The 24,128-nt window shown below is 38.4% G+C and overlaps 8 protein-coding genes across 11 annotated transcripts; 3 read left to right on the forward strand and 5 right to left on the reverse strand.

The window, feature by feature from the left end:
* Positions 1-8: 8 nt before the first annotated feature.
* not (ubiquitin carboxyl-terminal hydrolase nonstop) lies at positions 9-1,985 on the reverse strand. The gene is made up of 6 exons (XM_088040953.1): positions 1,672-1,985; positions 1,121-1,627; positions 807-1,072; positions 504-756; positions 203-459; positions 9-153 (listed from the first exon to the last, which is right to left on the reverse strand). Exons 1-6 carry the CDS (start codon positions 1,792-1,794, stop codon positions 111-113), a joined length of 1,449 nt encoding a protein of 482 aa, XP_087897079.1. The 5' UTR covers positions 1,795-1,985; the 3' UTR covers positions 9-110.
* A 127-nt stretch (positions 1,986-2,112) lies between these two features.
* On the forward strand, positions 2,113-4,645 carry LOC148171162 (uncharacterized). 3 transcript variants are annotated; one of them, XM_088040951.1, is made up of 6 exons: positions 2,119-2,203; positions 2,260-2,427; positions 2,480-2,761; positions 2,821-2,931; positions 2,981-3,430; positions 3,481-4,645. In XM_088040951.1, the coding sequence occupies exons 3-6, from the start codon at positions 2,481-2,483 to the stop codon at positions 4,595-4,597; spliced, it is 1,959 nt and encodes a 652-aa protein (XP_087897077.1). In that variant the 5' UTR covers positions 2,119-2,203; positions 2,260-2,427; position 2,480; the 3' UTR covers positions 4,598-4,645. The 3 variants fall into 3 exon arrangements, with proteins under 3 accessions (XP_087897076.1, XP_087897077.1, XP_087897074.1); XM_088040950.1 differs by lacking the exon at positions 2,260-2,427 and having other exon boundaries at positions 2,113-2,203; XM_088040948.1 differs by lacking the exon at positions 2,119-2,203 and having other exon boundaries at positions 2,210-2,427.
* A 709-nt stretch (positions 4,646-5,354) lies between these two features.
* On the reverse strand, positions 5,355-7,306 carry LOC148171163 (putative inorganic phosphate cotransporter). The gene is made up of 6 exons (XM_088041123.1): positions 7,044-7,306; positions 6,166-6,849; positions 5,983-6,115; positions 5,694-5,938; positions 5,525-5,645; positions 5,355-5,478 (listed from the first exon to the last, which is right to left on the reverse strand). Exons 1-6 carry the CDS (start codon positions 7,236-7,238, stop codon positions 5,456-5,458), a joined length of 1,401 nt encoding a protein of 466 aa, XP_087897249.1. The 5' UTR covers positions 7,239-7,306; the 3' UTR covers positions 5,355-5,455.
* A 501-nt stretch (positions 7,307-7,807) lies between these two features.
* LOC148171164 (putative inorganic phosphate cotransporter) lies at positions 7,808-12,622 on the reverse strand. Its single transcript, XM_088040849.1, has 6 exons — positions 12,349-12,622; positions 9,406-9,542; positions 9,050-9,362; positions 8,632-9,002; positions 8,206-8,583; positions 7,808-8,154 (listed from the first exon to the last, which is right to left on the reverse strand). The coding sequence occupies exons 1-6, from the start codon at positions 12,422-12,424 to the stop codon at positions 7,975-7,977; spliced, it is 1,455 nt and encodes a 484-aa protein (XP_087896975.1). The 5' UTR covers positions 12,425-12,622; the 3' UTR covers positions 7,808-7,974.
* Positions 12,623-15,214: 2,592 nt separating this feature from the next.
* Positions 15,215-17,531, forward strand: LOC148171165 (switch-associated protein 70-like). 2 transcript variants are annotated; one of them, XM_088041185.1, is made up of 4 exons: positions 15,215-15,305; positions 15,484-15,762; positions 15,896-17,144; positions 17,198-17,531. In XM_088041185.1, exons 2-4 carry the CDS (start codon positions 15,664-15,666, stop codon positions 17,449-17,451), a joined length of 1,602 nt encoding a protein of 533 aa, XP_087897311.1. In that variant the 5' UTR covers positions 15,215-15,305; positions 15,484-15,663; the 3' UTR covers positions 17,452-17,531. The 2 variants fall into 2 exon arrangements, with proteins under 2 accessions (XP_087897311.1, XP_087897312.1); XM_088041186.1 differs by lacking the exon at positions 15,215-15,305 and having other exon boundaries at positions 15,345-15,762.
* On the reverse strand, positions 17,508-19,207 carry LOC148171166 (uncharacterized). The gene is made up of 5 exons (XM_088041187.1): positions 18,907-19,207; positions 18,677-18,865; positions 17,977-18,632; positions 17,714-17,931; positions 17,508-17,667 (listed from the first exon to the last, which is right to left on the reverse strand). Exons 1-5 carry the CDS (start codon positions 18,997-18,999, stop codon positions 17,540-17,542), a joined length of 1,284 nt encoding a protein of 427 aa, XP_087897313.1. The 5' UTR covers positions 19,000-19,207; the 3' UTR covers positions 17,508-17,539.
* Positions 19,073-23,730, forward strand: LOC148171167 (dynein regulatory complex subunit 2). The gene is given in 6 exon segments (XM_088041189.1): positions 19,073-19,218; positions 19,262-19,375; positions 19,416-19,554; positions 19,601-19,824; positions 22,773-22,994; positions 22,996-23,730. Coding segments are annotated over 6 exon segments (1,572 nt in total). The 5' UTR covers positions 19,073-19,077; the 3' UTR covers positions 23,728-23,730.
* Positions 19,812-20,495, reverse strand: Obp59a (Odorant-binding protein 59a). The gene is made up of 2 exons (XM_088041188.1): positions 20,258-20,495; positions 19,812-20,211 (listed from the first exon to the last, which is right to left on the reverse strand). Exons 1-2 carry the CDS (start codon positions 20,466-20,468, stop codon positions 19,853-19,855), a joined length of 570 nt encoding a protein of 189 aa, XP_087897314.1. The 5' UTR covers positions 20,469-20,495; the 3' UTR covers positions 19,812-19,852.
* Positions 23,731-24,128: the final 398 nt, after the last annotated feature.

Genomic DNA, 24,128 nt, shown 5'->3' on the forward strand with positions numbered 1-24,128 from the left:
TGAAAGGCTTTAGTCGGTAAATTTTATTACATTCAGTTAAAATGTTGACAGTCCATAAAACAAGTTTAAAATGGGCAGTAAAATAATCGGACATTCTAAAGGTTGTTGATCTAGTCGTACTCTAACACGTGTTTGTGGTAAAATAGTAAATACCTAAAACAGAATTAGTGAATGTAGGTGGTACTTAGGTACTCTGGATTACCCTTCAGAATCCAACACTTCCTTAAGGGTTGCTCTAGTGATAACGTGGTCGTCGCATTTATACCAGTAGTCTTGTAATTGTCTTACATAGGCAGTGTAGTGACCCGCATTAATGGAATTTCCTAAGTGGTTGATAACAGCAAAAAGAGAGTATCTGTTATCTGAGGGAAAAGGGGACTCGTTCGTGGAGCGGCTCATAAAAGGAGTCATATCCAACATTTCAGGGAAGGAAATTATCGTAGAAATTTTCTTCTCCATCTTCAAAAAAATAATAAAATCAGTTTTTTGACCATGACTGTTACCTCATTCATGTGCTGAAACCGCTTCAAATGGAAACTAATAACAATTGGCAAAGTTTTCATCGTGAGTTGTTTGGTGGACTCCTGATAAGACTGACAATTAGAACACATAATTTTCGCTTTTTCCCCCAAGTGTTCAGCTCTGGTGAACCTTTCCAGGCAATCAACAAGCGTCGAAAGTGGTCGCCCCCCTAAAGTAACCGGCCCCAAATCTAACGAAAAGTCCCAAATGGGGTCTATTGTTGTAGAAACACCACTACCAAGCAAACATTTTTCTTATAATCAATACACTGGGGCACAACTTACTTGCACTTTTGACAAACAACGTCGCTTTGGAGCCCCCCTGTGAAAATCTGATCGATAATACAAGGACATCTCGAGATTTTCCCGAGATTGACCGACTTCAAGTTAGGCATAGTCTCCAGACAGTGTTGGTGCAAAACATCAAGAGTCGCTATAAAGAATTCGTGGGCATCTTGTTGCTCATAGCCCGCTAAATGGCGAGCGTGAGTCCAGATCAAGTGTAGGAGCTCGTGGAGAACGAGGGGGACCCGCGTACCGTTGTAGAACTCCTTGAAAAACAAACATTCCCATTATTACTCAAATTGAGGGGGTACAACCTGGAATAACTTTGAGACTTCGCAGACCAAGCACGTCCCTGGCACCCCCTTACACTTGTGCCTCTCCGTCAAAAAGTAGTCTCGTAAAAGCGGCGTGTGCATTAAAGCTTGTACGATACAATTCATAAAACACGTGGAGCCTAAATTGAGCAGCCCCCGCAACCCGATCGTGGATTCTGGCGTGATGCAGATCCGTTTCGTTTTCGTTTTTAAGTACTCTCGTTCGTCGTTGGTGGGGTTCCACGAGTCGATTTCAAACAGCCTCTTTTTGAACGTCTTCGACTTCATCTTGTTATCCAACGCGATGGCATCGATTTCCGAGTCGTAAATATAGTCGTGACACAGATTGCAGTGCATTTGGCCGTAAGTCAAGTCCATGGACATGGAATGTTTCTGGTTCTTCGCATGCTCGCGGATGTGTTTGTGGCACCCGAAAAACACACACTCGAGGCAGGCGTGCAAGAAGGGGCCCCTCTTCTTGCATACTCGGCAGCGGCTGTTACCTAACTGAAATACACGTGTAGTTTGTGTCATGAAATAACTGAACGTACCTTCGTCTTCAGGCTTTTTGAGGTGGAATTGACCACGAAAACGGCATGGATCCACTTGAAGGTGTTCTTGTTCTTGTTGGTTTTCTTATAAGTTTGCAGATGTTGGCATCCCACAATGCTCATTTTTTCACAGGGGCAGTTACCTTGGTTTTTTTAGTTTTTTTCGCGATTTTATTGCCCAACGTCGGAATGAATGGGGTTAGGACACAACAGCGAGACGTCAAAAGAGACAGCGCACTTGATCACAAGAGCGGAAATGGCGGATTACCTACCAGTGGCGTGCAGGGGGTTATTCTAAAGCACAGTCACTCAATTTCAGTTTAATTTTATGTCTTTTTTATTCAGACGCCTATTCAATGGCGCAGAAAAAAGGTTACTGAAAAAAATTAGCACGCCAATGGTTGTTGTTTTCAATGACGTAATTGACAGTAATCATCTGTTTTTCTGTTTACAAGCGGAAACCGTTTTAAATTGAAAACAGAAGTTTGGCGATTTGATTGTGTCTCCGCACAGAAGAAGAAGAATCTTTTGGGTAAATACTTCAGCGAACCATCGCGCATTTGTCTTTAATTTTTTTTATGGTGGTAGTAATGTTTGATCCAACCTCTTCCCACGATTTTTTATCAAATTCTAAACGTTTCTACCAGAAAATGTGAATTTTGGTAACAAAAAGACTTTTTTACAATGATCGAATTATTTACCACATAATTTATGACATCATTGCGTTTTTATTACGATATAACCTCAATTCGACAGGTACGACACAGTGGCGTAACATGTGAAAGGTCGAACGAATTTTTTGTTTTAGAATGGAAGTTCCCAAGCTAACTCCTCTTCTAAAAGTGGATGATAGTTTTGCATCATATAAAGAACTTCGTGCTGCTGTGGAAGAATATGAAAAAGTAAAGGGAGTTCAATTTTGGACACGCGACGCCAAAAGACTGCACCGAGCGTCTCCAAATGTCTACAACATAGTCAAACATCATCCAGAACTTGAGTATTGTACCCTTAAACTAAGCTGTATTCATGGAGGGAAAGCTTTTGTTAAGAAGAAGGATCTGTTCATGAAAACGTTTCGAAAAAATCGAGGGTAATTAATGTTTTTTTTGTGTTGGCAGTCTTGATTTTTTAGTTTTATTTTGATATCAGGACGTGGAAGCAAGACTGCAAAGCGGAAATTTTCGTGAAACTGAACAACGAAAAAAACCGTTTGGTCATCAGCAGATTAAAGGAAGAACACAACCACGAGATCCCCAGCTCGTGAGTAAAAAACTATCGTAAATTTAACAATGATACCAACACCTTTTAGAGAGATTTACAATAAGTTACCAAAACTTCGACGTCTTGCTGAAAAGCGCCGAAACACAAAAAGCGAGCTCTTCCAAACTAAATTCCAACAAAAACTCCAAGAAATCGAAGGCGTTTGTTTAGATAACGTAGTCAAAGCGAATTCGTTATCAAGGTCCAAGAACTTCGAAAAAATTTCCGATGTTCTCAAAAATGAATATCAATGCACCGTTGATTTGCAACAGGACGAAGCGGGGAAAATTTTCGGGCTTTTTTTCCAAGACGAATACATGAAAATGTGTTTTAAGCTCTTCCCTGAGATTCTTTTAGTTGATGGAAGCTACAAATTACATAATATAAGATGTTGTATTTATACTCTTTCAGTGGAGAACTCGATAGGATCAAATTGTGTTGTTGGCGCCGGGGTTTTGACTGTGGAGGACAAAGAATCAGTTGATTGGCTACTGGAAAGGTGCGTGACAATTCACCTTCTTCAGTTTGCAATGATTTTGTAATTCTCAGGTTCAAGGAGCGAAATCCGACGTGGCCCAACACGACGATCGTCATTACCGACCGGAAATCAAGCGAGTACGAAGTTCCGTCGCACTTCGCCAATGCTACCACTCTAATTTGTTCCTCTCATGCTGCCTACACTCTCAGAAAAGATCTCTCACAGTTAAAATCTCAAAATGTCACCTCTAGGGAAGCCGAGCAATGCTTGGCCACTTTTCTCCAACTAACTCAAGCAGAATCCGAAGAACAGTATACCACAATTCTGGAGGATATGGATGACAACTTATCCTACCCATTGACTGAGTATTTTTATAAGAATTGGCATGGATTCCGCCTCTTATGGGTCAAAGGACTTTCGGAGATTCGAGCTCACATTGAAAGCAAACTTGGGGATCCAAACTCGAGATTCCGGTCTACAATCGGTGCTTGCAAGACTCTTCGCATGTTTATTGACAAGTTTTTCACGGCGTTGTCCTACCAAAGAACCGATACCAAAAGGAAGTATCAGAAAATAGCGGTAAAAGTCTTCGAAGAGCCCGAAAATGAAGCCCAGGAATTATATAGTAAAGTATTAACACCTTTTGGGTACGACAAAATCAAGCACTATCTTGTGGAGGTACGGAAAAGAAAATCTAAATTCAAGTTCGCTATCAACGATGGTGATGTCATCTGCCGAACTAAAACCCCTAAAGGGCCCCAATTCGTAGTGTCCGAATATAGCTGCATGTGCGATTTTTTCACAAAACTCCAATTACCCTGCGAACACCTTCTTAAGTATCGACAAATAAGAAAACTATCTCTTTACTCAAAGTGCCTATTTTCACAACGATGGACACGGAAACACGCCCAACCGTTGTTTGACATTGCGACTCCTCAACAAAACGAAGAACGGACCTCTGAAGAAAAACTCACGCAAGTTGAGGGAGTTTGCTTGGAATTGGCCGCACTGTGTAGCGAAGTTAACGAGGCCGAATTCAGGGAACGAATGGAACTGTTGTTACAACTGAAGAGAAGTTGGGAAAATCAGGATAAAATGGTATTGGAAACGGCGGAGTTCGCCAGAGAAGCAAGTGGTAACTTGGTTTGCCAAAACTGCGGTAACTGGGATGAGGATGATGAACAGTGATATGAGCAAGTTCATGTTTTTTTTTTATTAATAAAGTTTGAGTTGGTACACCTGCGTTTATTTTTGTTGGCTCGAATCAAATGTCATGTGTCTGTCATTAATGTGACAATTGAGATGGTTTTTGCTTTATCGTTATTTTAACCTCAGAGACTTTGGGACTCCACAGAAGTAGAGAAAGTTAAAGTTCTGTTTTAAGCACAGATTTTTTTTAAGTAAATTTTAATTACGATAAGTCCATTTTGCTATTCAACCTTTGCAGGGGACCAACCTAAGAAATGTAAGGTTGGTACATCTATACTTCTTAATTTAAAGTATGAAACTAGAGTGCGTGTGTCATTACTATATTGTGAAATGTTTTTAATACCAATATTTCGTTCTGTTTGTGTTCTGAAGTGTTTTTGATATGAATATTTTGTTCTGTTTGTGCGTTTTCGCCTTCTTTCTTAGTGGACTAATCTGTAAAAGACTCAGAGTTTCCCCAGATGACCACCTTGGAAAGCGTTTTGATGAAGAGCCCGTTCAACCAAGGTTAGTGGATTCTAGCAAAAGTTAACTAAAATAGCCGCCATAAAGTCAGTAAAAGTCATGAAATCTAAACGCGACACAGTTGTACTAACACAAATATTTCGGTTCGGTTTTATTAAGTTTTTTTGAGATTCTTCTGAACTTTATCTGCTTTAGGACATTCCTCGGTTTCTTAGGTTTTTAGAGTCCATTCAACAATTTTTAGATTTTTTTCTTTATTATTTTGATCCATTTTAAGCCATTTTACAAGTTCGGATACTTAAATTAAATATTAACAACGATAATAAATAACAATAAGAAACAATTCGTGTTGTCATAAAACTGACAACTCCATTAAAGTTTCCCAGCATTCGGATCTACAACAAAAAATTTAGCGAGCGCAACCCTAAATGCTCTTCCTACCTTTGCCTTCATCATTCCAATCCTGGACTTCACCAGAAGCCAACAAATCGAAAATCACACTCGTAAAAATGTAAATTCCAGCAGCTATGCAAAAAACGTACCGCCATAAAATCGGATCGGTCTAAAAAACTTCGTTACTTCTTCACATTACAGTTATAACAGCACTTACCTCTTCGTAAGGGAAAACCTTTATAATAAGTGGTGCGATTATCGAGAAAATGTTTGACAAACTATTAGTGATCCCCATGAGAACTCCTGCATGGTTTGGAGACAAATCAATATGATTCACGTTAAAGCCACTATAAACTCCCGCGTTGAGCCCCACAGCCAGAACCAGAAGTGTTATGGCTAGATCTCTTTGGGAGGAGTCGACAAAACTGACGGCGATTAGAGCAACAGCCGGTCCGACGAGACCTACAGTCGTATTTTAGCAAAAGAACGGTTTTAATTGTCGTTACCGATCGTGTTGAAGATTTTTCTGACGGCTCCGATGGAGAGATACTTTCGTACTATTAAAATATCGGCAATGGCACTGAAGAGGAAGCTTAGCAACCACAGGACGAGGTACGGCAACGCTGAGAGTAAACTATTCTGTTGGGGTTATATCTAGAGAGGATCACAAGCGTGTCGTTATTACTTACGTCGGCGATTTTGAAACCCATCACTTTCTCCATGTAGGAAGGAATTTCCGTCATGAGCGTCCAAAAGCCCCAATTTTGCCCACAATGAGAGACTAAGAGTGCGAGGAAGGGTAGCGACGTCGCGATGGATTTCCAGGGTGTGGGAATGTCTTGTTTTTCTTCCCCTGAAACTCCATCTTCGATGTATTCAAGTTCTTCTTGGGAAAGTCCTCTGTGCTTTTCCGGGCTATCCACTCCAAAGATCGCCCATAAAACACACCACGCTATTCCTAGCCCACCGTATAAATAGAATGCTGTGGGCCACCCAATACTGGATGCAGCGATGACGCCAGTAATGGGAAGAGCTATCACTGTACCCAAAGGACCACCGGTGTACACAAAACTGCCAATTTTGGAGCGTTCAGATAACGGCGCCCATCGTCCTAGAAGAGTGTGAAGGGAAGGGAAGAGGAAGCCTTGGTTGAGTCCTTGGATGACACGACAAGCTATGACTCCTCCTTGACCGACATTGACTGCCATTACGGGTATTAGAAGGGTGAATAAGCAGTTGATGAAGAAGGTGACGGCGAGGAACCACTTCGGCTGGAATTTTTTGACAAGAGCACCGGCGCCGATTTGGGGGATCACGTAGCCCCAAAAGAAGGCGGAAAGGATCGTTTCTTTTTCTGTCCATTCGGGAAAAGTCTGAAATTTAGAAAAGAAACATATTTAAAAAACTCTCGTCAAATTTGGAAGAAGAAGAAGAATGAAAAGAATTTCTGCAACCTGGATAATCTAGGAAATTATTTTTTATTATTGTCTCGTTATCTTGACAGATTCGCTCATTCATCACAAACTCTTATAATCCCCTAAGCTCTCTCAAATTCCCGAAATCTTACCGGAATGTCCGGATTAGTGTTGTTTTTATCCATCATCGCCAGGATCCCCACCGACATATTGGTCCGAATCCCATAAGCTATGATGCAGGCTAAGAAGTGCATGAAGAACTGGACATGTCTTCGTCCAATCCATTGCACGGGGAAGTCCCAAGTTACTACCCGTTTGAATAAACTTGGACCTGTCTTGACAGTCATTGTGAGCACAAAACTGAAAAAGATTTCCACTGAACCGTCTTTATAGCAATCATACTTGTTGACAGATAACTTAATCGATTACTGAGATTGGGAATGCAATTTCCATTGTCATTTGCAAGGGTCGTCCTTAGTGTATATAAGTGCGTGTGTATCGCACGTGAAAATTCTTGTGATAAGAACACGTGGGCTACTTACTTGCGTTTTGGTTACTAACTGATTGGGACGTGGTAGTTTTCCTAATGGAAAAGCATTCTTATTTGATACGAATTTTGTGCTATCTATACCAACGCTTTTTTAATTTTCAGGACTCTTAAAAGGAATTTTTTCTTTTCCTTAACTTTGAACTATATTTGATAAGACAATGATACTACTTCAAACGGAACAACTTTACCGCAAAATATCAGAAATTTTGTAAAACTGTTGTCATTATTACTATCTCACTGCTTTTAAATGATCATTATTTATACGAAGGTTAAAACAAAAAGTCATTTTACACAAAAACCATGAATAAAACAAAGACATTGTGAATTTCAAACCAAATTACCTCCACTACAAAAATGAAAAGCAAATTGACTTTACTTTTTATTTCACACTAAATATAATTATTTCCTATAACAGACAAGAAGAGAAAAAGGTTTTATTTAATTACTCGTATCATCACGATACTTGACATTAATCTCTTGTTACCAATATCACAGTCAAGTCAGTGTACATTTTATAAATTGGCACGAACACTTTAAACTTGTTTTCTGCCGCCTTCTTCTTTGCTGGTGTATTTATCGTCACTTTTTGCTTCGTTGTTTTCGTCGTTCCATTCTTGCACCTCTCCAGAGCCCCAAACGACGAAAATGGTGTTGCTGACGACGTAGATGACGGCAGCGACGAAGAAAACTGTGCGCCATTGCAGGGTGTCTTTCTGCAATTACAAAGTACAAATCTAAAAATTTGCATTTTATTTATTACTTACCCCGTCCGTGACCACAATTTGTACGAAAAGTGGCGCAACCATTGAAAACACGTTGGAAACACAGTTGGTGATGCCCATCAAAGTCCCAGCATGGTTGGGCGAAATGTCCATGTGGTTGACATTGTACCCGGAATAAATCGCAGAGTTCATTCCAACGGCAACCACCAGAAGAGCAATGGCTAGAGTGTGATGCGCTTCATCCATAAAGCCCAAGAAAATTAATGCAATTGCCGGTATCACAAGACCTATCGAGTTGAGAATTTTTCTGGTGGCACCAATAGTGGTGTATTTCTTGATGATCATGAAATCGGCCATCGCGCTGAAGGCGAAGCTCAAGATCCACAAGACGAAGTACGGCAACGCGCTCAAGTAGCTGTTCTGTGGAGAAGACAGTTAAGAGTGGATTTAGGAGTTAAAGGAACGAACCGATTTGATTTGGAAGTTCATAACTTCGCTCATGTATGACGGGATTTCGGTCATCAAGGTCCAGAAGCCCCAGTTTTGGCCGCAGTGGGCGATAAGAACGGCCCAAACAGCGCGAGATGTTATGATTTTCAGCCAAGGTGTTGGTATGTTCTTGGAGTTCGCGCTTCCTCCCAAACCTCCAAGGATGTAATTTCGTTCTTCTTCGGAGATTATGGTACTCTCACTAGGGCTGTTTGACCCTACGATGGCCATAACGATCACCCACACTAAACCGAGACCTCCGAAGATGTAGAAGATCATAGGCCAGCCGTACCAACTCGCCGAGATGATGCCCGAGATTATCATGGAGACTACAGTACCCAAAGTTCCGCCTAAAACCCATCATGGTGTAATGGTACAATTGTTTTTAGTTCGTTACCTGCATAAACGAACGTCCCCAATCTTGACCGCTCCATAATCGGCACCCATTGACTCAACAACGTGTGGATGGACGGGAAAATGAATCCTTGCGAGAATCCTTGGATGGCTCGAGCTATCATTACGCCTTCCGACCCCAACTTTTCTGCCATTACTGGTATTAATACGGAAAACAACGAACAGACAGTCATTGAAGAAACTAGGAACCATTTGGGTCCGTACTTCTTCGCGAGTTGTCCCGCCCCAATTTGGGGAATGACGTACCCCCAAAAGAACGACGACAGGATAATACTCTTGTCGTGCCAATCATAAACCTAAAACTCATTTTATTGTGGTAATGAGAGGGTCAATACTCACGGGAATGTCAGGATTCTCACTAGCTTTGGTGGTCATTGCCACAATCCCGACCGAGAGATTGACCCTGATGCCATAAGCGATGAAACACAGAAAGAAGTGGAGAAGGACTTGAACATGACGAACTCCAAATAGAGATCCTAGAAGAAGACACTTATTGTTGGTCGTGACCATGAAAGTGGTGTTATTAGCTCAAGAACTCGAGGAGACATGTTTAGATTATATAAGCTACCGAGTTCGCTGAAAACGTTATTGCAAAAGCGTGGTAACGTCGGGTTCCTGATTAAAAACGTTATTGCAGCCTTGGGTAAAAGTTTAATTGCATTTATGGGCAAATTGAATCGGTAAAAATCAGTTTTATCGTGTAATTTAGTAGGTACAGTTCGATGAGCCTTCAATCAACGACTCCATAATCATGTTGGCCAACAAATAGCTCAGTTATTTATGATCTAAGTGCTAATACTTTGCACATAAAGACGATTGAAATCAAACAAGGTGATGTTATTTTTAACACTCATGTCATGCGGATAGGTACAGGGATTTACTTGACATTGTTCCTATTAAATTAATTGCAATGCCAGTTGCTCAAAAGTTGAGTAGTTCGATCGATTTCCTTTAATTTTTCTCCTTAAATGCGAATTACCTCAATTAATAGCCGTTCCTTTAACGCAAACAAACGGGGTGCAGAACCGGCTTTAGTATGAAAGAAACTTGGGACACTAACTAAAACAACAATGCGAAATGACCATGAATATGATAACAGCGATAAGCAAATATTTACTTATTTGTTTACTAAACTCATTTAAATTCTTATGTATTAGGAGTATTGTTTATCATTCACATTTTTATTATTTTCTATATTTTTTATTGGTACCCGGAACATTTTCAGCTCCAGTTATTTCTGTATCTTTGAGTAGGTATTTTTTTACTGATTTCAAGTTTTTTATCATTCAATGTCGTGGTTTATTTCATTTTACGCAAGTTCAAGTTTTGATATTTAAATTTCTAGATTTTTTTATATTGATTTATGGAATTTGTTTAAGATTGCATAAGATTTTTAATCGGTCCACATTCTTTGTTCTTATTATAATTCCGATGTTTTCATTTTCCTTTTTTTTTTAATTTTGATCTAACTTTAGATTCTACGTTTAAGTTTTCACGTTCTTAAAATTTGCGAGATTTTTTTATCCTTGACTGCTTTTGATCTCTTTTTGCTAACTTGAACTGAATTTTTTAATGTACTGCAATTTTCTATTTTTTTTAATAATTACAGTAATAGTACTAGTGGTATTTTATTATAGTATTATTAGTATTACATTAGTTTATGCTGAAAAATTTTCAAATCTCAAAAATTATCTGTGCCAATTACAACCTGCTAGAGACAAATTGTGATTGAAAGATCCACCTTTTCTTCATAACAAAATGGAGAATGTGACTAAATTTGGATAATAACCCAAAAAACAATTTATTCATTGGCTCGCAATGCCTTATCAATTTAGTTTTTATAACAAAAAAACGCACCCGAACAACCAACTCGACCGTAGCTTCTCGTTCATTGGCCAGAGATGTTCAAAATAGTTGTTCATTGGGTAAATCTTTAAACTAATTAATTCATGCACGAAAATTTTCATTGGATGCTGAGAACAAAACACGCACAGAACAAAAAAGTCTCGCTCTGGATTAGCTGCTAACATTTTCATTGGCTTTTGTTTATTGATGGAAAAGACAAAAAAGTGCCCAATTATAATATTTCAGCGTAAAAAAAAACGACATTTAGGTGCTAATTTTCCACATAAAATTATTATTGGACAATCTTTGATTCAATAATTTTCACTGCTTTAAAATTGACATTGTCTGCCTAGACCGCTAAAGTTTTCTGTACATATTCACCGGTGCGGAATGCTATGAAACGTTATTTTTAATTGTTCAAAACGTCCATAAAACTTGAAATTTACATTCTTCTACCTAACCTTGCTTCTATTGTAATGAATACCGCAAATGAAATACTAGAATTTATTTGTTACATAATTTGTTTACTTTAGGTGCTGAAAAACCTAACAAACTTACCATTTAAATAATTGAAAAATATTATTCTAGACACAATCTTTTATTTATATTTTATTGTACTTCTTCCGTATTTTTTATTTGTTTAGTACGTCATTTTCAAATTATTTACCATTTTTGTCTCAAATTTTATGTAATTTTTATCGAAACTTTAGTTTATTTAAAGCACAATGCATCAAAAATATAATTTGAACAAAACTACGGAATAATCACTCACGAAATTTCCATTAGGTTATCATATCGGCCATTAAATTAATGGATATAATAACTTTGTTTAATTATAGTATTATGAAATTAACATACACTACAGATAAGATAAAGAAGAAAGTCATTCATGATAATTGGATGAAATATAAATAAAAAAATTAAAGAATGGAACGAAAGTAAAAACAGCAACTTCAATGTCTCAGGTAATTGATTAAGTTTTGATTAAAAAGGAAACGACTTCACAGCTAATTATAAATTTTACAACTAATCGAGTAATTAGAATCACCTGTGTCCTTATTTTTTAATACTGAACTCAATGTAAAGTGAGACATGAAAAATCAGAAGCAACAATTGGAATTGTAAACTAGTTAACTATAATTATCAATCTCCATAAAAATTTGTTTGTTTAACAAAAAAAAACAGAATTTCTGTCACAGTTAAATGCTTCTCACCAAGATCTTAATTGTATGTGAATTCATCCAACTGCAACAAATTATTGTCTCCATTTTTTTCCAGGAAATAACTTGATTATCGTAAAGAAAAAAGAAAATATGCCAAACTATTACCTTGTCTATAATCTCAATAATAAACACTTCTGTCACAATTACAGAAGTTTCCACTGAAGGGTGGAAAAATCCAATTACTGACCCAGAAATAACCCTACAAACAACTTACTTGGTCGTTCAATATTTTCTTTTTTACCCTCTTCAGACTTTTCCAAAGCTCCTAATTCGATCGTTTCTTTCGACATGGCCCAACCAAGTATGGAAAAAGCTACCACTTTAGCCGCACGACAGATACTAACTGTGGTCAAAGCAGTTTTGTAAGCGCTACTGCACCATTACATGACCTCTAATAAATTATTGCGTGTGTTTAAACTTTTTTTTTATTGAATTTGGACACCAGAAGAATTTTATTTTGTCCTTAGCTAATCAGGAAGAGATTTAACTTTATTATAATAAGGTGCACGTTTCTGTAAGAACCAACAGGTTAGTAGAATTGGTACTTGATCCAATGATAACCTAATGTGACCCAAATTTTATACGTGATTTCGATGAATAACAGGCAAAGATAAGAAAGTTCGAGGAGAAGTGCGCAACTTGTCTACCTTCTATGCAGATTTTTGAATTCGTGGGTTAATTTACTGCACATTCGGTTTCAATGTCAAGATCTTGAAACAGAAATTAATTCTGTGATGTGACCGGAAATGAAGGTATTGCAAGGTAATTCGCAAATTTCACAATTATTGCATCTTTTTGTAGTTTAGTTCCGCGTTAAAAAATAATAAGTAACAAATTGCCACATGGATAGCGATAAGGTGTAAGGTTGTTGATAAATATGCAAACATAGCAATGAGTAGCAATGCATATTTATGTAAATCCAAAAAAAAATATATTTGTTTTGATAGGATGCTCCGAGGAACAAAAATTGTGATTGTATTTCCTTTGGTATAAAATTAAAAAGTAATCAAACATTATTATCGTTACTTTTATTACCCAATTAGTAACTTGTAAATCCTGGAAATTTGAGTCAATAAAACTGTCAAGGTATGATGTATTAAGTAAGAATTGTGATGATAAACTACAAAAAATACTTTAGAGATTGATATAGAAAGTCGACATTTTGATTGACAAGTTTTTGGTGCGTAAAAGTAACATAAAAGTGCGTACAAGTATTTGTCACTTTGACAGGTATTCAAATTGTAAGTAAACAACCCCATTTATAGATGATTTATCAAGTTTTGTAAAATTCCACGCATATTTGTGCCGACTGCGTAAAAGCTCGGTATATTTGTGACTGAATTTGCACCCCAACCAAAATGCCGAAATTCTGTCAACTGAAATGTCAATTTTAAAATAATTAGAGCTGTCACTTCCAATATTTATTTTTGAATTTTGCTGCGATTGTAGAAAAAGACTTGTTTGTTACTCGTGCAAAATGGACGTTACTCAGACGACGTGTTGTATGTACAAACTACGTCTAGTAAACAGTACCATTTCGCAACTTGCAAAAATAGCTATTTGCAAACTAGGTCTAGATAAACGAAAGAGAAAAACAAAACGCGAATGAACTAGAAAACAAAGGTCGAATAACTCAACTAAATTGAAAGCTAGAATAAGAAGAACGAAAGACAGAAAAGGGAGAGATGGAAAAAATATTTTCATTTAAAAAAAAACTTTCTTTCATTGTCTTGATTTTGTTTGGGTTTATGAGATTCTCTTGGTGTTCTCTTCAGATTCTTTTGAGGTTTTTCTTGGATTCTCCGGATTTACTTTAGTTTTCTTTGGATTATTTTCAAAACCCTTCTACTTTTTTTAATTCTCTTTAGATTCTGGGTGTTTTCTTCAGATTATTCTTACATTTTCTTTAAATTTTTCTCAGATTTTCTTGATAATTTCACGGTTTTGTTTGAATTTTTTATATTTCTTTTAGATTTATGTTTAAATTAAAACAAATTAAAAATTGTTATAATTAATTACCACACAATTTATAAATCGATATAAAGTTATATTTAGGAAGAAATCTAATTTTAAAACACCAGCTTTAATCAGTAAGAATTTTGTCTACACAGTATTACAATTGCGCAAGTTTATTCGTTCGAAGAAAGATGAAAATAACCATAAAATATGGAAAAGCGTGAACATATTGGAAAAACCCGTGTACTTATATTGTACGTTTATGATTTAAAGAATGCAATTATTATCGATTTTCCATAGGAGACGTGAAATTAAATCACTACGCTTTGTACCTATATTTCTCATGAACTTTTATCTGTCATTCAACTTTTAAAAAGGAAACTTATTAACGGAAGCGTGGAAAAATTCAGTTCATAGGCGCTATGTCTCCCGAGCAGTAATTTGCCGCTAAGTTCAAGACCTTTCTATGATAACGAAATTATTTTTTATGGAAGAATGAAGGTACCTTACCCTTTAGTATCCTCAGATTTGGAATTGCATGATCGCAAAAGTACAATTTTAATTAAATAGTAAATCTTTAATTGAGTCAATTAATCGTGATAAAATCAAGTTTAAAGGTTTCAAATTAAAGCAGATGTGAAATATTACAATAACAAATAATGCCGAAATAATCTAATTACTCACGTCGCAGATAATAGCGCATGTTTTTCAGTTATCAGGGTATTATGTGTTGCCTATATTCATCCTCTGCTTCTGTTATAAAAAATCATTTTGCAATTCAATTTGAGAAATTCAACACTTTTTTACATAATTTAATTCACATTGTAACTCATTTTAGAGACAACATCATAAGAAACCGTGAAATTGTTTAATTTGAGATGATGATTACACTGATCACAGTCAAGCCACTAACAAAAGTGACGTTTTTAGCGGAATAAATTTTATAACTGATTAAGTGATTATAAATATAAGTAATAAAAGGATCCACTTGAAAGGAATTTTTGTTTAAACCAGAATCGGTCGGACCACACGTCTTTGATATCTTTATGATGTTCATAAAACTTTTATATGATTCCGTTTCCGAAGAAAAGTTGCCTTCAATTGACAAGATCAAAGTTTAAACAGCCCACACTGTATTCGCAGCGTCAACAACTTTTTTATTAATTCCAGTATACATATTCAAGTGTAACAAACAACAAGTGTCTTAGTGGAGAGGTAATTTAAAATTTCGCCGTGCTGACAAAGGAAATGCCTTTTCATTGTTGAAGCTCTAAGCAAACTAATATTTTGAAACTTTTATTACTTACAGTCAAAAACCGATAAGATAACCCCCAGTGCATTTTCCTTGTTATTGACACAATTAGCCCCCTCTTAAGCAGTTATCGCTTTCCAGATTACCACAGACTTGTCCGAAATCTGATCGCGCTGAGATAAGTGTGTAAAATCGCTGCATCGTTAACTCCGGAAGCATCTCTTTATCTCCAATTAGTGCGGTCGTTGAAACAGCTGTTTTTAACATGGTGGGCGTGTCGGCAAAGATCGGACTTGAGTGACTCAGTCAGTTTCACCAAGAATGGCTGTCTTACTCGACAACATCACAAACTGTGTGTGGCAAGCCTTCGCGGTCCTCCAACAGGACAAGTCAGGTTTCGTCCACAAATCCAAACTAAAGGTAAGTGCGAGGAGCCCTTTAAGTCGCCGCTGCGCGGAGCGGTTTACCACTATACCACTTTACCATATATAGCGTTCGTTCCAGCGCGCGCTGTATGTCAAGGTTGGCCGACTGATTCATTTATTTATTTTAGGTTTTAACTGCTAATATTGGTACTTTGTTGGATTTGTACGGCGTTGAGAAAGGGTTGGAACACTTCCGAAGCACCCCAACTCTCAATTTCGATCAGTACAAATATTATCTGCAGAAAGAAGTGTTTTCGTCACTTCCTAATAAACTGCCACTGCCGGAACTGAGAGATTATGAGGCTCGAATAGCGGAAGTTTGCTGGCTGGTGTGTCGCAAAAAGTTCGTTGAGCGGGAGAATAAAATCTTGTCGGACGACTCGCTCTTCCAGATCTTTCGAGTTTTCTGCATGTTGGCCGATCTAGTGCCGGACAGTCACAACGAAAACACTTATCAAGTGCTGTTGCACCCTTCCGAAGTCTACAATATCGCTCAGACCCTCGCCAACTCCTTAGGGTGTCCCTGGGATGAAGAGGACTTCACCAACTTGAGCATCTCAATGGGCAGCTTTCGCCTAACTCCTTTTATAGCAGTCTTAGAATCTCGCTCGTTAGTCGGAGTCAAGGACAATTTCGCTATTTGTGAAGCTGTTACCGATATTTACCAGACCCTGGTCGAAGACGTCATCAAGAAAGGTTACTTGACCAAAAAAGGCTACATTTTTCCAACAATGCGTGAATATTGGTTCGTCTTGAGACCTTCGGAATTGAGCTACTACAAAACCCGCTCCGAGAAAGATCGATGTGGGTCTTTGCCGATAGAGCCCGGGAGCAAAGTTGAGGCCAAATCCGGGTACCGGATTATTTTACACACCACGGAAAGAGCCTTCGAATTGGGCACAACAGACCACATGACTCGAGTCCAGTGGATGTCGGCTCTGCAACTCGCGGCGGACCACTCCGGAGGCTGTCAAAGTTACCAAAGACTCCAGTCTGCGAGGAGAAAAATGCAACGAGCCGGAAGAATCCAAGAGATGTTGAGAGCTAGAGCGCAGCTCCAACAAGAGCGGAGTGCGCGTCAAGCTGCTGAAGGTCAAGCGAAAGAACTAGAAGCTGTAGTGAAAGAAGAAGCGCGGAAACTAATAGATCTGGAGGAGTTGAGGACGAAACTGGAGCGACTTCTTGAGGAAGAAACCCAAGCTAAACGAGACGAAGAAATTGTGCGGGCGCTCCAAGCACGTGTTCTTGCCGAAGAGTGGGAAAAACGGGAGGAGTTGGAGAGACTCCAAGAAGAACAACGACTTCTCTTGGAGGAAGAGCGCGGGAAACGACGGGAGTTCGAGGAAATACAGACGGAAAAAGAGAAAGAACTTAGAAGTAAGTAATTAGTAATTAGTGAGATTAACCAGTCGAGCTGAATTTTTTTATAGGTGCGGAAGACCGATTAACCCAACTAGAGAAAGAGCGCCAGGCGTTGGACGAACAGTTAAAATTAGCACACAACAAAATTAAACAATCCGAAGACACGAGAGAGCTTCTCGAAGCTAAATTGTATCAAGTGGCGCCTGTGCTCCGCGAAGGAGATCGAATTAGACGAGCTCATTCATTTATGCCAAGCACTAAAGAACGTCCGGTGCTGTTAGAGATCCGGGCAGCCACCTTAAGACGTCCTACGAAGAACTAACAGACTGATCTGACATGCTCAACCATTCCAAGTGTAATTTATTGTTTTTACTCGCATCACTAATATATTTCAAGTAGTCAGAGGTCGTTTATTTTATTTCTCCCAAGACATTTTCGGTTGGATCGGCGGCGGCGCTGCTTGGAGCAGTGGGGCTCTCTGGAGATTTAGCGCTCTTCTTGCCTTTGGCGCTCCCTTCTTTATCACCCTTCTTCTTAGCTACAAAAAATTGTAAGATGAAAGTTTTATAAACGTGGAAATTTACATTTCCGCCCCTTTTTTCGAGCAAGCTTTCTTAATTTGTAAGCCCTCCAAGCTCGCTGGATTCTTCGGGCTGCGCGGTTTTGTAAGAAAATCCAGGCCTTCTCCTGCATCATTCTCTCTTCTTCTTCGGTCTTTTCGTTTAATAAAGCAAAGTACTCCTCTTCTTGATCATCGAGTTTGTCTTGCAGCTCCTGGAGCTCGTCTTGGAGTTGTTTCAATCTGCAAAATTTAATCAAAACGAGGAGGAGGTACTGATAGTCTTACTTTCCATCAAGAGCGTCATATTCTGCTTGCTTCTCGCCAATATCCGTGTCGTATTTCGCCACCCAACTTGCCAACTGTGTCTCAACTTTCAGTCTCTTCGCCCTCATACTCTTCTCTAATTGTAAATGTTCTTCCAACAACGAATCAAACTCCTTTGTTGATCGCTTAGCCTCCGTGGAAAGCTCCTCCTGTTGCTCCGAACTCTTCAAATAATTCTTCATCATAACGACCTCGGAATCATAAACAATCCGTTTGATGTCTTGAGCGCATTTTGTCTTCAACTCATCCAACTTCTCAGTCAACTCGGCTAAAACCGCCTCTTTCCGATCATGTTCTTTAGTCAACTCGTCGCGCTGTTTCAGAAGAAGGTCCTCCAGTTCGTCAATGCTTTGAGTTAACGTGACGCTTTGACGGTACGCCAGTTTCATTTCCTGTTCTCTTCTCAGTTCTTCTTTCGCTGAGATGTTGAGTCGTTCTGTGGCGATTCTTTCAAGTTCGCCGGCTGCTTCTATGAAAGTGGACATTGGCTCTTCCGCTTCCATGTGCAAAGAGTCCATGTATGCCACAAGCGGCTTACATCGGAAGATGATGTCCACAGCGTAGGCTATGTGGATGTCGAAGTCTTCGCTTGCTCGCATTTTTCTCAAGTGGGTCATCTGAAAAAGACGGATTTAGAGGGGTTTGGGCACTAAGAACTCACCCTTCTGTCATTGATGTTTATCTTCTCCAACATGTTGCAAATGAGTATTAAATCAGAACGACTTTCCACCGTCTGTCTTGAGAAAGCTGTGGTTTCTTGACAAACGACGAGAATGAAGTCGACTTCTGTTGCATTGAGAAATTTTCTGAGAACTTCGCCTTTGTCCTCAAGAAGAGTCGGAAGCTTAGACTGATTCAATTTAGATGGGGACCAACTTAAATCTCACTTACCAAAAGTTTCAGTTTGTAGACAACATCGTGCAGAATTTTCTTCACTCTTTCCCTCTGCAAAGCAAACTCAAAAACGTGAGGTTTCTCCTTCATTTTGGCTACTTGTCATTTCAATCAATAAAACCACTTCCATGGTTACGCGAGTTAGTTTGGTGCGAACCTCCGAAGAACATGGGCGGAAAGAAGAAATCTCTGGCTAATCGCCTAGCCAAAATGAGCGATGAAGAACGCGCGAGATATCTGCAACACAAAGCGGATATCGAAGAAGAGGCGAGGAGGCGCAAAGAACAACTCATCTCGATTTTTATGAAGGTGAGGACTTAACAATTGGACTCCACTCAAGTCGATCTTACAGAACAAAATTAAACGTGAAGACGGTTTCTCTAGACTTAATTTGGCGAAAATTAACCAACAATGGCACCAGATTATGCGTATAAATAAATGTAAAGAAATGAAGGAAGATGTTGAGGTGAGTACGTCGTGGTAAAGATCTTCTAATTGATTGGTAGCACATGAAAAAATACATGGATCGGGTCTTGGAATACAAAGATCGGACTATTAAGAAGCTGCTGGAGGAGCTGGAGATGGCCGAAGAACAATACGCGCATAATTTCCAAGCGCACGTGTCTCACATCGATCAAATAACTGGTTGTTAGGTTCTTCGCCCCGAGCGATAGTTGAGTATTGATTTTAGTTTCGCACGAGAAATACATGATTTCGATGGAGGAGCAGTACCAAAACGACATGGAGAAACTTCTGGAGGGAAGTACCACGGAACTTCGGGAGCTTCTGGAGAATAGTACCGCGCAACAAGACCATCTTAAGACGATTATTTTTGGTGAGAACTGCAGAGCTCGAAACAGTATGAATGTCAACAAAGAACGCCATCTAAAGAAGAAAGAGGATTTGACAAGCACGGTACTTTATTAACTACTTTGAATTACACTTATTGGCGGAATGGTAAGTCTCCAACCGGCCAGTCGGAGCAGTTGGTTTTGCCCTTCTCAGCCAAACACATGACTAATTTCACCGAGTAAGAACAAGGATCCATTGTTGCCTCTTTGTCCATTTGTTGGAAACAGTCGACTGCAGTGTCTTGCAAAAAATCATGTAATTCCACTTCGGTGACGTTTTTCGTCAAACCTTCGATTATCTTAGTGTGTGCGGGATAACCAGTACTATCGGTCATCTTCAACTCTTCGAAAATGCACTGGATGACGCAGTCTTCAGTGACGAAGTCTCCGGAGTCGCTTTTTTCTTCAGTTGCGTTGCGTTTGGTGCGGAAGTTTGTCATCATTTTTCCGTCTGAAATTAGTACTGATTTTTTGTACAAACTAATTAACGTACCGACCTACTGGTGCCATTGGTACGACTTCTTCGGAACTCGAAGAATCGGACTCTCCCGACATAGGCGCCATATCCCACAAATCCTCAAGGGTCTTATTACTATTAACACACTTATTGATGGTCGTCGTTAAATCGTCATTTCTATTGAAATGAATACCACAGTTTAGAGCCTGGGCACAGACCAGTGCAGTGGTCAAAAAAACTACTCGTTCCATCGCGACAGTAATACTCGCAAAATTGTGTTAAGGTCTTCTTTTATACCATCATGATGGATGATGTTTGTGTTCTAGTTAATTGTTTCAATGGGATGCATGCCAAATTAATGCAAATAATGGACAAAGAGGAACATTGTTGTTAGAGTCACAGAACCAATTTGTCAATCAGATTGTATTTTGCGTTCTTGAAATGAGGTATAATAGATTTCCGTGTTTTTTATCGGAGTATTGCGTTGTACATGGGAAAGACATGGTAGCGGAAAATCTGCGGAGGTGGTAATTGCGGAGATTTTTGCGATTTGATTGCTATTTTGTGAGTCAGTTGAAATTCATAGATCACGTTAATCGCACGTTGACGTACATTCGACGATTGCAGTGATTACGCACAATTGGAATTTTCTCAAATTTTATGATACCATAAAGCTATTCAAAGATATTTAGTGAATGAATCATTATATTACGTATTTTTTTATCTAATTGTAGATAAAAAATTATCTAATTGTAGATAAAAAAAATTGGATCATATTTATTGTATTTTTTATTATTTTTTTTAAATTGTTTCAACTGATGACTCAAAATGAACCAATCACGTTCCACTCTTGCTCTTACGCTAAAACGGGAAAAGGGCTCCTCCCACTTTGCGTGCAATAGGAAGTTGTAGACGTTGACACATTAATCGACCTTTAGAGTTTGTTGTTGTTATGAAAAACACTTTTTGATCTTAAAATACGTGAGAAATGGGCCATTGTGGCAACTTTTTGTCTTCAGCCAATTATCATTGAGTCCCACAAAAAGAAAGGCTTCTCCCATTAACATCTTGAAACTTCTAAGCTTAAAAATTTCAATTTTCTTTATTTCTGAAGGTTTTCAGACACTTCAAGTTTCTAGGTATTTAGATTATTCTCGTTTACACCTTTTAATGTTTGCGAAGTTATATAATTTTCTGTTTTTACCGGTTTTTAGAGTCTTTAATAAAGTTCTTTTTTTCAAATTTTAAAGTTACAGAATTAAAATTGATAATTATTTGCGTTACAAGTGGGTTATTGCAATAATTACAATCACAAGGGAGGAATTCTTCGCGAGTGTTGCAATGCGTTATAATTTACGTGTTATGCACCCTTTTTTTTATCTACGACCGCTCATGGCCAAAAAAACGATTTTTTTTTTATTTAACTGGCGCAATAATTTTTTTCCCCGTCGAATGTCGTCAATATGAGTTGTATATGAAAAATAAACCGTATAATGTGGCTCCATTCCATCACTAGTTGATATAATGAGTATATTAATGACTTTATTCATTATCTCACTAGAGAAAGGTATTCTTATGATATTACCGGAAGAAAAACAGATTTTTGAGTGAATAAAATGTGCCATTATATTCAAATTTAATACAATATTTTATCCAACGCCTATTAGTTGCAATAATAGCATTAAGCGAAATGACAGAAGTGATATTAATTAGGGATTGATTAATATTTGTCAAAAAAATGTGAAATGACTTTGCTTTATGTCTTTAGAAAGTATCTTGTCTTTAATAAGTGAGTAATGGACCACTTTATTAGCGGAATTTGAAAAAGAACTAGTTATTTAAGCACATTTAAAATTTTATCTTAGTTGCGTACATAAAAACGTCTGAAAAATTTTACTGGACTCAGATTTTTAATGCATTTATGGCTTTGACTTTTTAAATGGTTTACAGTAAAACCTCAAAATAAACGAAATCAAGTGGTCTTGTTTATCCTGTTAAACTAAATCCCAATTAATATTTTACCTTATTTTAAAATACTGGTAAAAACCATTCAAAACTCAAAACCATAAATGTACTAAAAATTTGAAACTATTTCTGGTTTCCGGGGGAAAGATGCAACCAACCATACACCCGTGATTTAAGTGTGCATATTTCGACCTCTCGATGCATTTTAAAAATATGTACCTTGAAACGCAAAGTTTTTTATTATTACGACGTGTTTATTCTAATAAAAACCACTTTGTTGTGGGTTTAAATTTATTAGCCCCATTATCAAAATTATTTTATCACAAAATGATGCATCAAAGAAAACGTTTATGTACAAGCTTACAAATATTTATATAAACTGCATTTTATCACTTCCGTTGCAACAGGTGTCGGAAGTGTTACTTTAACATCATCATAATTAAAAAAAAGCGACACAATGAGGCTCTTTTTACAATAAATTATTATTATTAACACCTTCAACGCAAAAAAAATTATAATCGGATAATGAAATACCGCCGCGATCAATGCGCATTTATAGAAAATCAATTAAAATGCAAATGATTCTCCAGTTCCGTCTCAAACTGGAATCTTACATAAAACGGCGTGAAAATCACTGCGCTGCCCTCTGGAGACAAATAGCGGCGGTAATAAAGTCCCACATAGCTCACACGGACGCGAGACGTCTACATCTTGCAGAACTGAAAAGGCTCGACGCCGAGAGCGCTGCAGAGATCGCCAGCAACCAGGAGCGCATAACAGCCCAAGAGGTACTCTCATCAATAATTTCCCTTCGATTTCATCTCGTTATTTCAGGAAGAAATCAAAGCTCTTCATCGCAGCTTCAACAGTCTTACTAACAAACGCGCGGAGAATATCGAGAATCTTAACAAAAAATTAAGAGATGAGGCCTCGAAGTTTCGTACCATTCGTACGCAATTCCGGAAAAAGTCCGAGAAAGACGACCGGATTATTATTTTTTTAACCCGGAAATCCAACGACGCTATTGGAGTCCTCCAGGGGCTTAAAACCAAAGGCGAACAAGTCGTGACTCTCATGATGACCTGTCGCAAATTCGAAACCGACACGGAGAAACTCGCAGGATGGCTACAAATCGAAGTGCCTGAAATCAGTCTCGATGATGAAGAACGCGAGGAAATGAAACGAAGAATGTCGGCGAAGAGCCACTCCGAAGAAGTGAAGAAAGTGGTGATTAGCATGAAAGGGTCGCCACCCTCGAGTTCCCGGTCGAAAGAAGAGGATCTTCTTGGGCGAGAGTTTGCTTTGTTGGGGAAGATGGAGAAGTTTTGGGAGGTTTTCAATAGGGTGGACGTGGTGGTGAAGGAGATGAAGTGCGAGAAGAGGGTACTGGGCGACGAGAATAAGCATTTCAGGGGGATGATTCGGGGGGTTCTGGAGGCGGTGGCTTTGGATCAGAGTGCGCCGGGCAGCAAGGTGCCGACGAGGGTGGCGTCGAAGAGTCGACCCGGGCCGGTTTCGGCGCCTCTCAGGAGGATCTTGGTCTAAAAATGTGTTCATTCGTATTTATGAATAAAGGATTTTAAAATGAAGAACCCAGAAGATCCTAAAAATTCCTAAAAAAATCCTTAAAAGCTTAATTTTTTATTTCGAAAATGTTCTAAAAATTCTAAAAATGTTCGAAACGATTCTAAGAAGAGAAACTCCAAAATGTCAAGCGGAAGAAAAGTGGATCCAGAATCAAGAGTATGAAGAAACTGGAACCTGAAGATTTCGACCTTGTTCTTTTCTCTTCCTTTTTCGATAAAAAAGAGAATTCCCATGGCCAGGATGGTAAATCACGCGGCAATTCTTTATTCATTACATTTAATTGAATGGTTATGGCTGCGATAAGGTGAAAGTTATTGGTCGCATCTTGTTTATCAGCCATTTACCTAATTTATGTTGAA

The sequence above is a fragment of the Gnatocerus cornutus genome, chromosome 7 (genome assembly GCF_029298725.1).
Source record: "Gnatocerus cornutus isolate USDA-ARS CGAHR chromosome 7, icGnaCorn1.1, whole genome shotgun sequence".
NCBI classification, from domain to species: domain Eukaryota; kingdom Metazoa; phylum Arthropoda; class Insecta; order Coleoptera; family Tenebrionidae; genus Gnatocerus; species Gnatocerus cornutus.

Bases quoted from the DNA above. Each gene is read 5' to 3' on its own strand.
- Obp59a (XM_088041188.1), bottom strand. From the start codon at position 20,468: ATGGAACGAGTAGTTTTTTTGACCACTGCACTGGTCTGTGCCCAGGCT. The intron at 20,212-20,257 runs GTCGGTACGTTA...TACTAATTTCAG, and splicing joins CGTACCAATGGCACCAGTAG to ACGGAAAAATGATGACAAAC.
- LOC148171163 (XM_088041123.1), bottom strand. From the start codon at position 7,238: ATGACTGTCAAGACAGGTCCAAGTTTATTCAAACGGGTAGTAACTTGG. The intron at 5,939-5,982 runs GTAACGACAATT...ATACGACTGTAG, and splicing joins AAAAATCTTCAACACGATCG to GTCTCGTCGGACCGGCTGTT. The intron at 5,646-5,693 runs GTAAGTGCTGTT...GAAGTTTTTTAG, and splicing joins AGGTTTTCCCTTACGAAGAG to ACCGATCCGATTTTATGGCG.
- not (XM_088040953.1), bottom strand. From the start codon at position 1,794: ATGAGCATTGTGGGATGCCAACATCTGCAAACTTATAAGAAAACCAAC. The intron at 1,073-1,120 runs GTTGTACCCCCT...TTGTTTTTCAAG, and splicing joins AAGTCTCAAAGTTATTCCAG to GAGTTCTACAACGGTACGCG. The intron at 757-806 runs GTAAGTTGTGCC...TTTGCTTGGTAG, and splicing joins GTTGTTTGTCAAAAGTGCAA to TGGTGTTTCTACAACAATAG.
- LOC148171165 (XM_088041185.1), top strand. From the start codon at position 15,664: ATGGCTGTCTTACTCGACAACATCACAAACTGTGTGTGGCAAGCCTTC. The intron at 15,763-15,895 runs GTAAGTGCGAGG...TATTTATTTTAG, and splicing joins TCCACAAATCCAAACTAAAG to GTTTTAACTGCTAATATTGG. The intron at 17,145-17,197 runs GTAAGTAATTAG...ATTTTTTTATAG, and splicing joins AAAAGAGAAAGAACTTAGAA to GTGCGGAAGACCGATTAACC.
- LOC148171164 (XM_088040849.1), bottom strand. From the start codon at position 12,424: ATGTCGAAAGAAACGATCGAATTAGGAGCTTTGGAAAAGTCTGAAGAG. The intron at 9,363-9,405 runs GTGAGTATTGAC...AATGAGTTTTAG, and splicing joins GTGAGAATCCTGACATTCCC to GTTTATGATTGGCACGACAA. The intron at 8,155-8,205 runs GTAAGTAATAAA...TTGTAATTGCAG, and splicing joins AAATTGTGGTCACGGACGGG to AAAGACACCCTGCAATGGCG.
- LOC148171166 (XM_088041187.1), bottom strand. From the start codon at position 18,999: ATGAAGGAGAAACCTCACGTTTTTGAGTTTGCTTTGCAGAGGGAAAGA. The intron at 18,866-18,906 runs GTAAGTGAGATT...AAATTGAATCAG, and splicing joins TCTACAAACTGAAACTTTTG to TCTAAGCTTCCGACTCTTCT. The intron at 17,932-17,976 runs GTAAGACTATCA...TAAATTTTGCAG, and splicing joins TATGACGCTCTTGATGGAAA to ATTGAAACAACTCCAAGACG.
- LOC148171162 (XM_088040950.1), top strand. From the start codon at position 2,481: ATGGAAGTTCCCAAGCTAACTCCTCTTCTAAAAGTGGATGATAGTTTT. The intron at 2,762-2,820 runs GTAATTAATGTT...TTTTGATATCAG, and splicing joins ACGTTTCGAAAAAATCGAGG to GACGTGGAAGCAAGACTGCA. The intron at 2,932-2,980 runs GTGAGTAAAAAA...AACACCTTTTAG, and splicing joins AACCACGAGATCCCCAGCTC to AGAGATTTACAATAAGTTAC.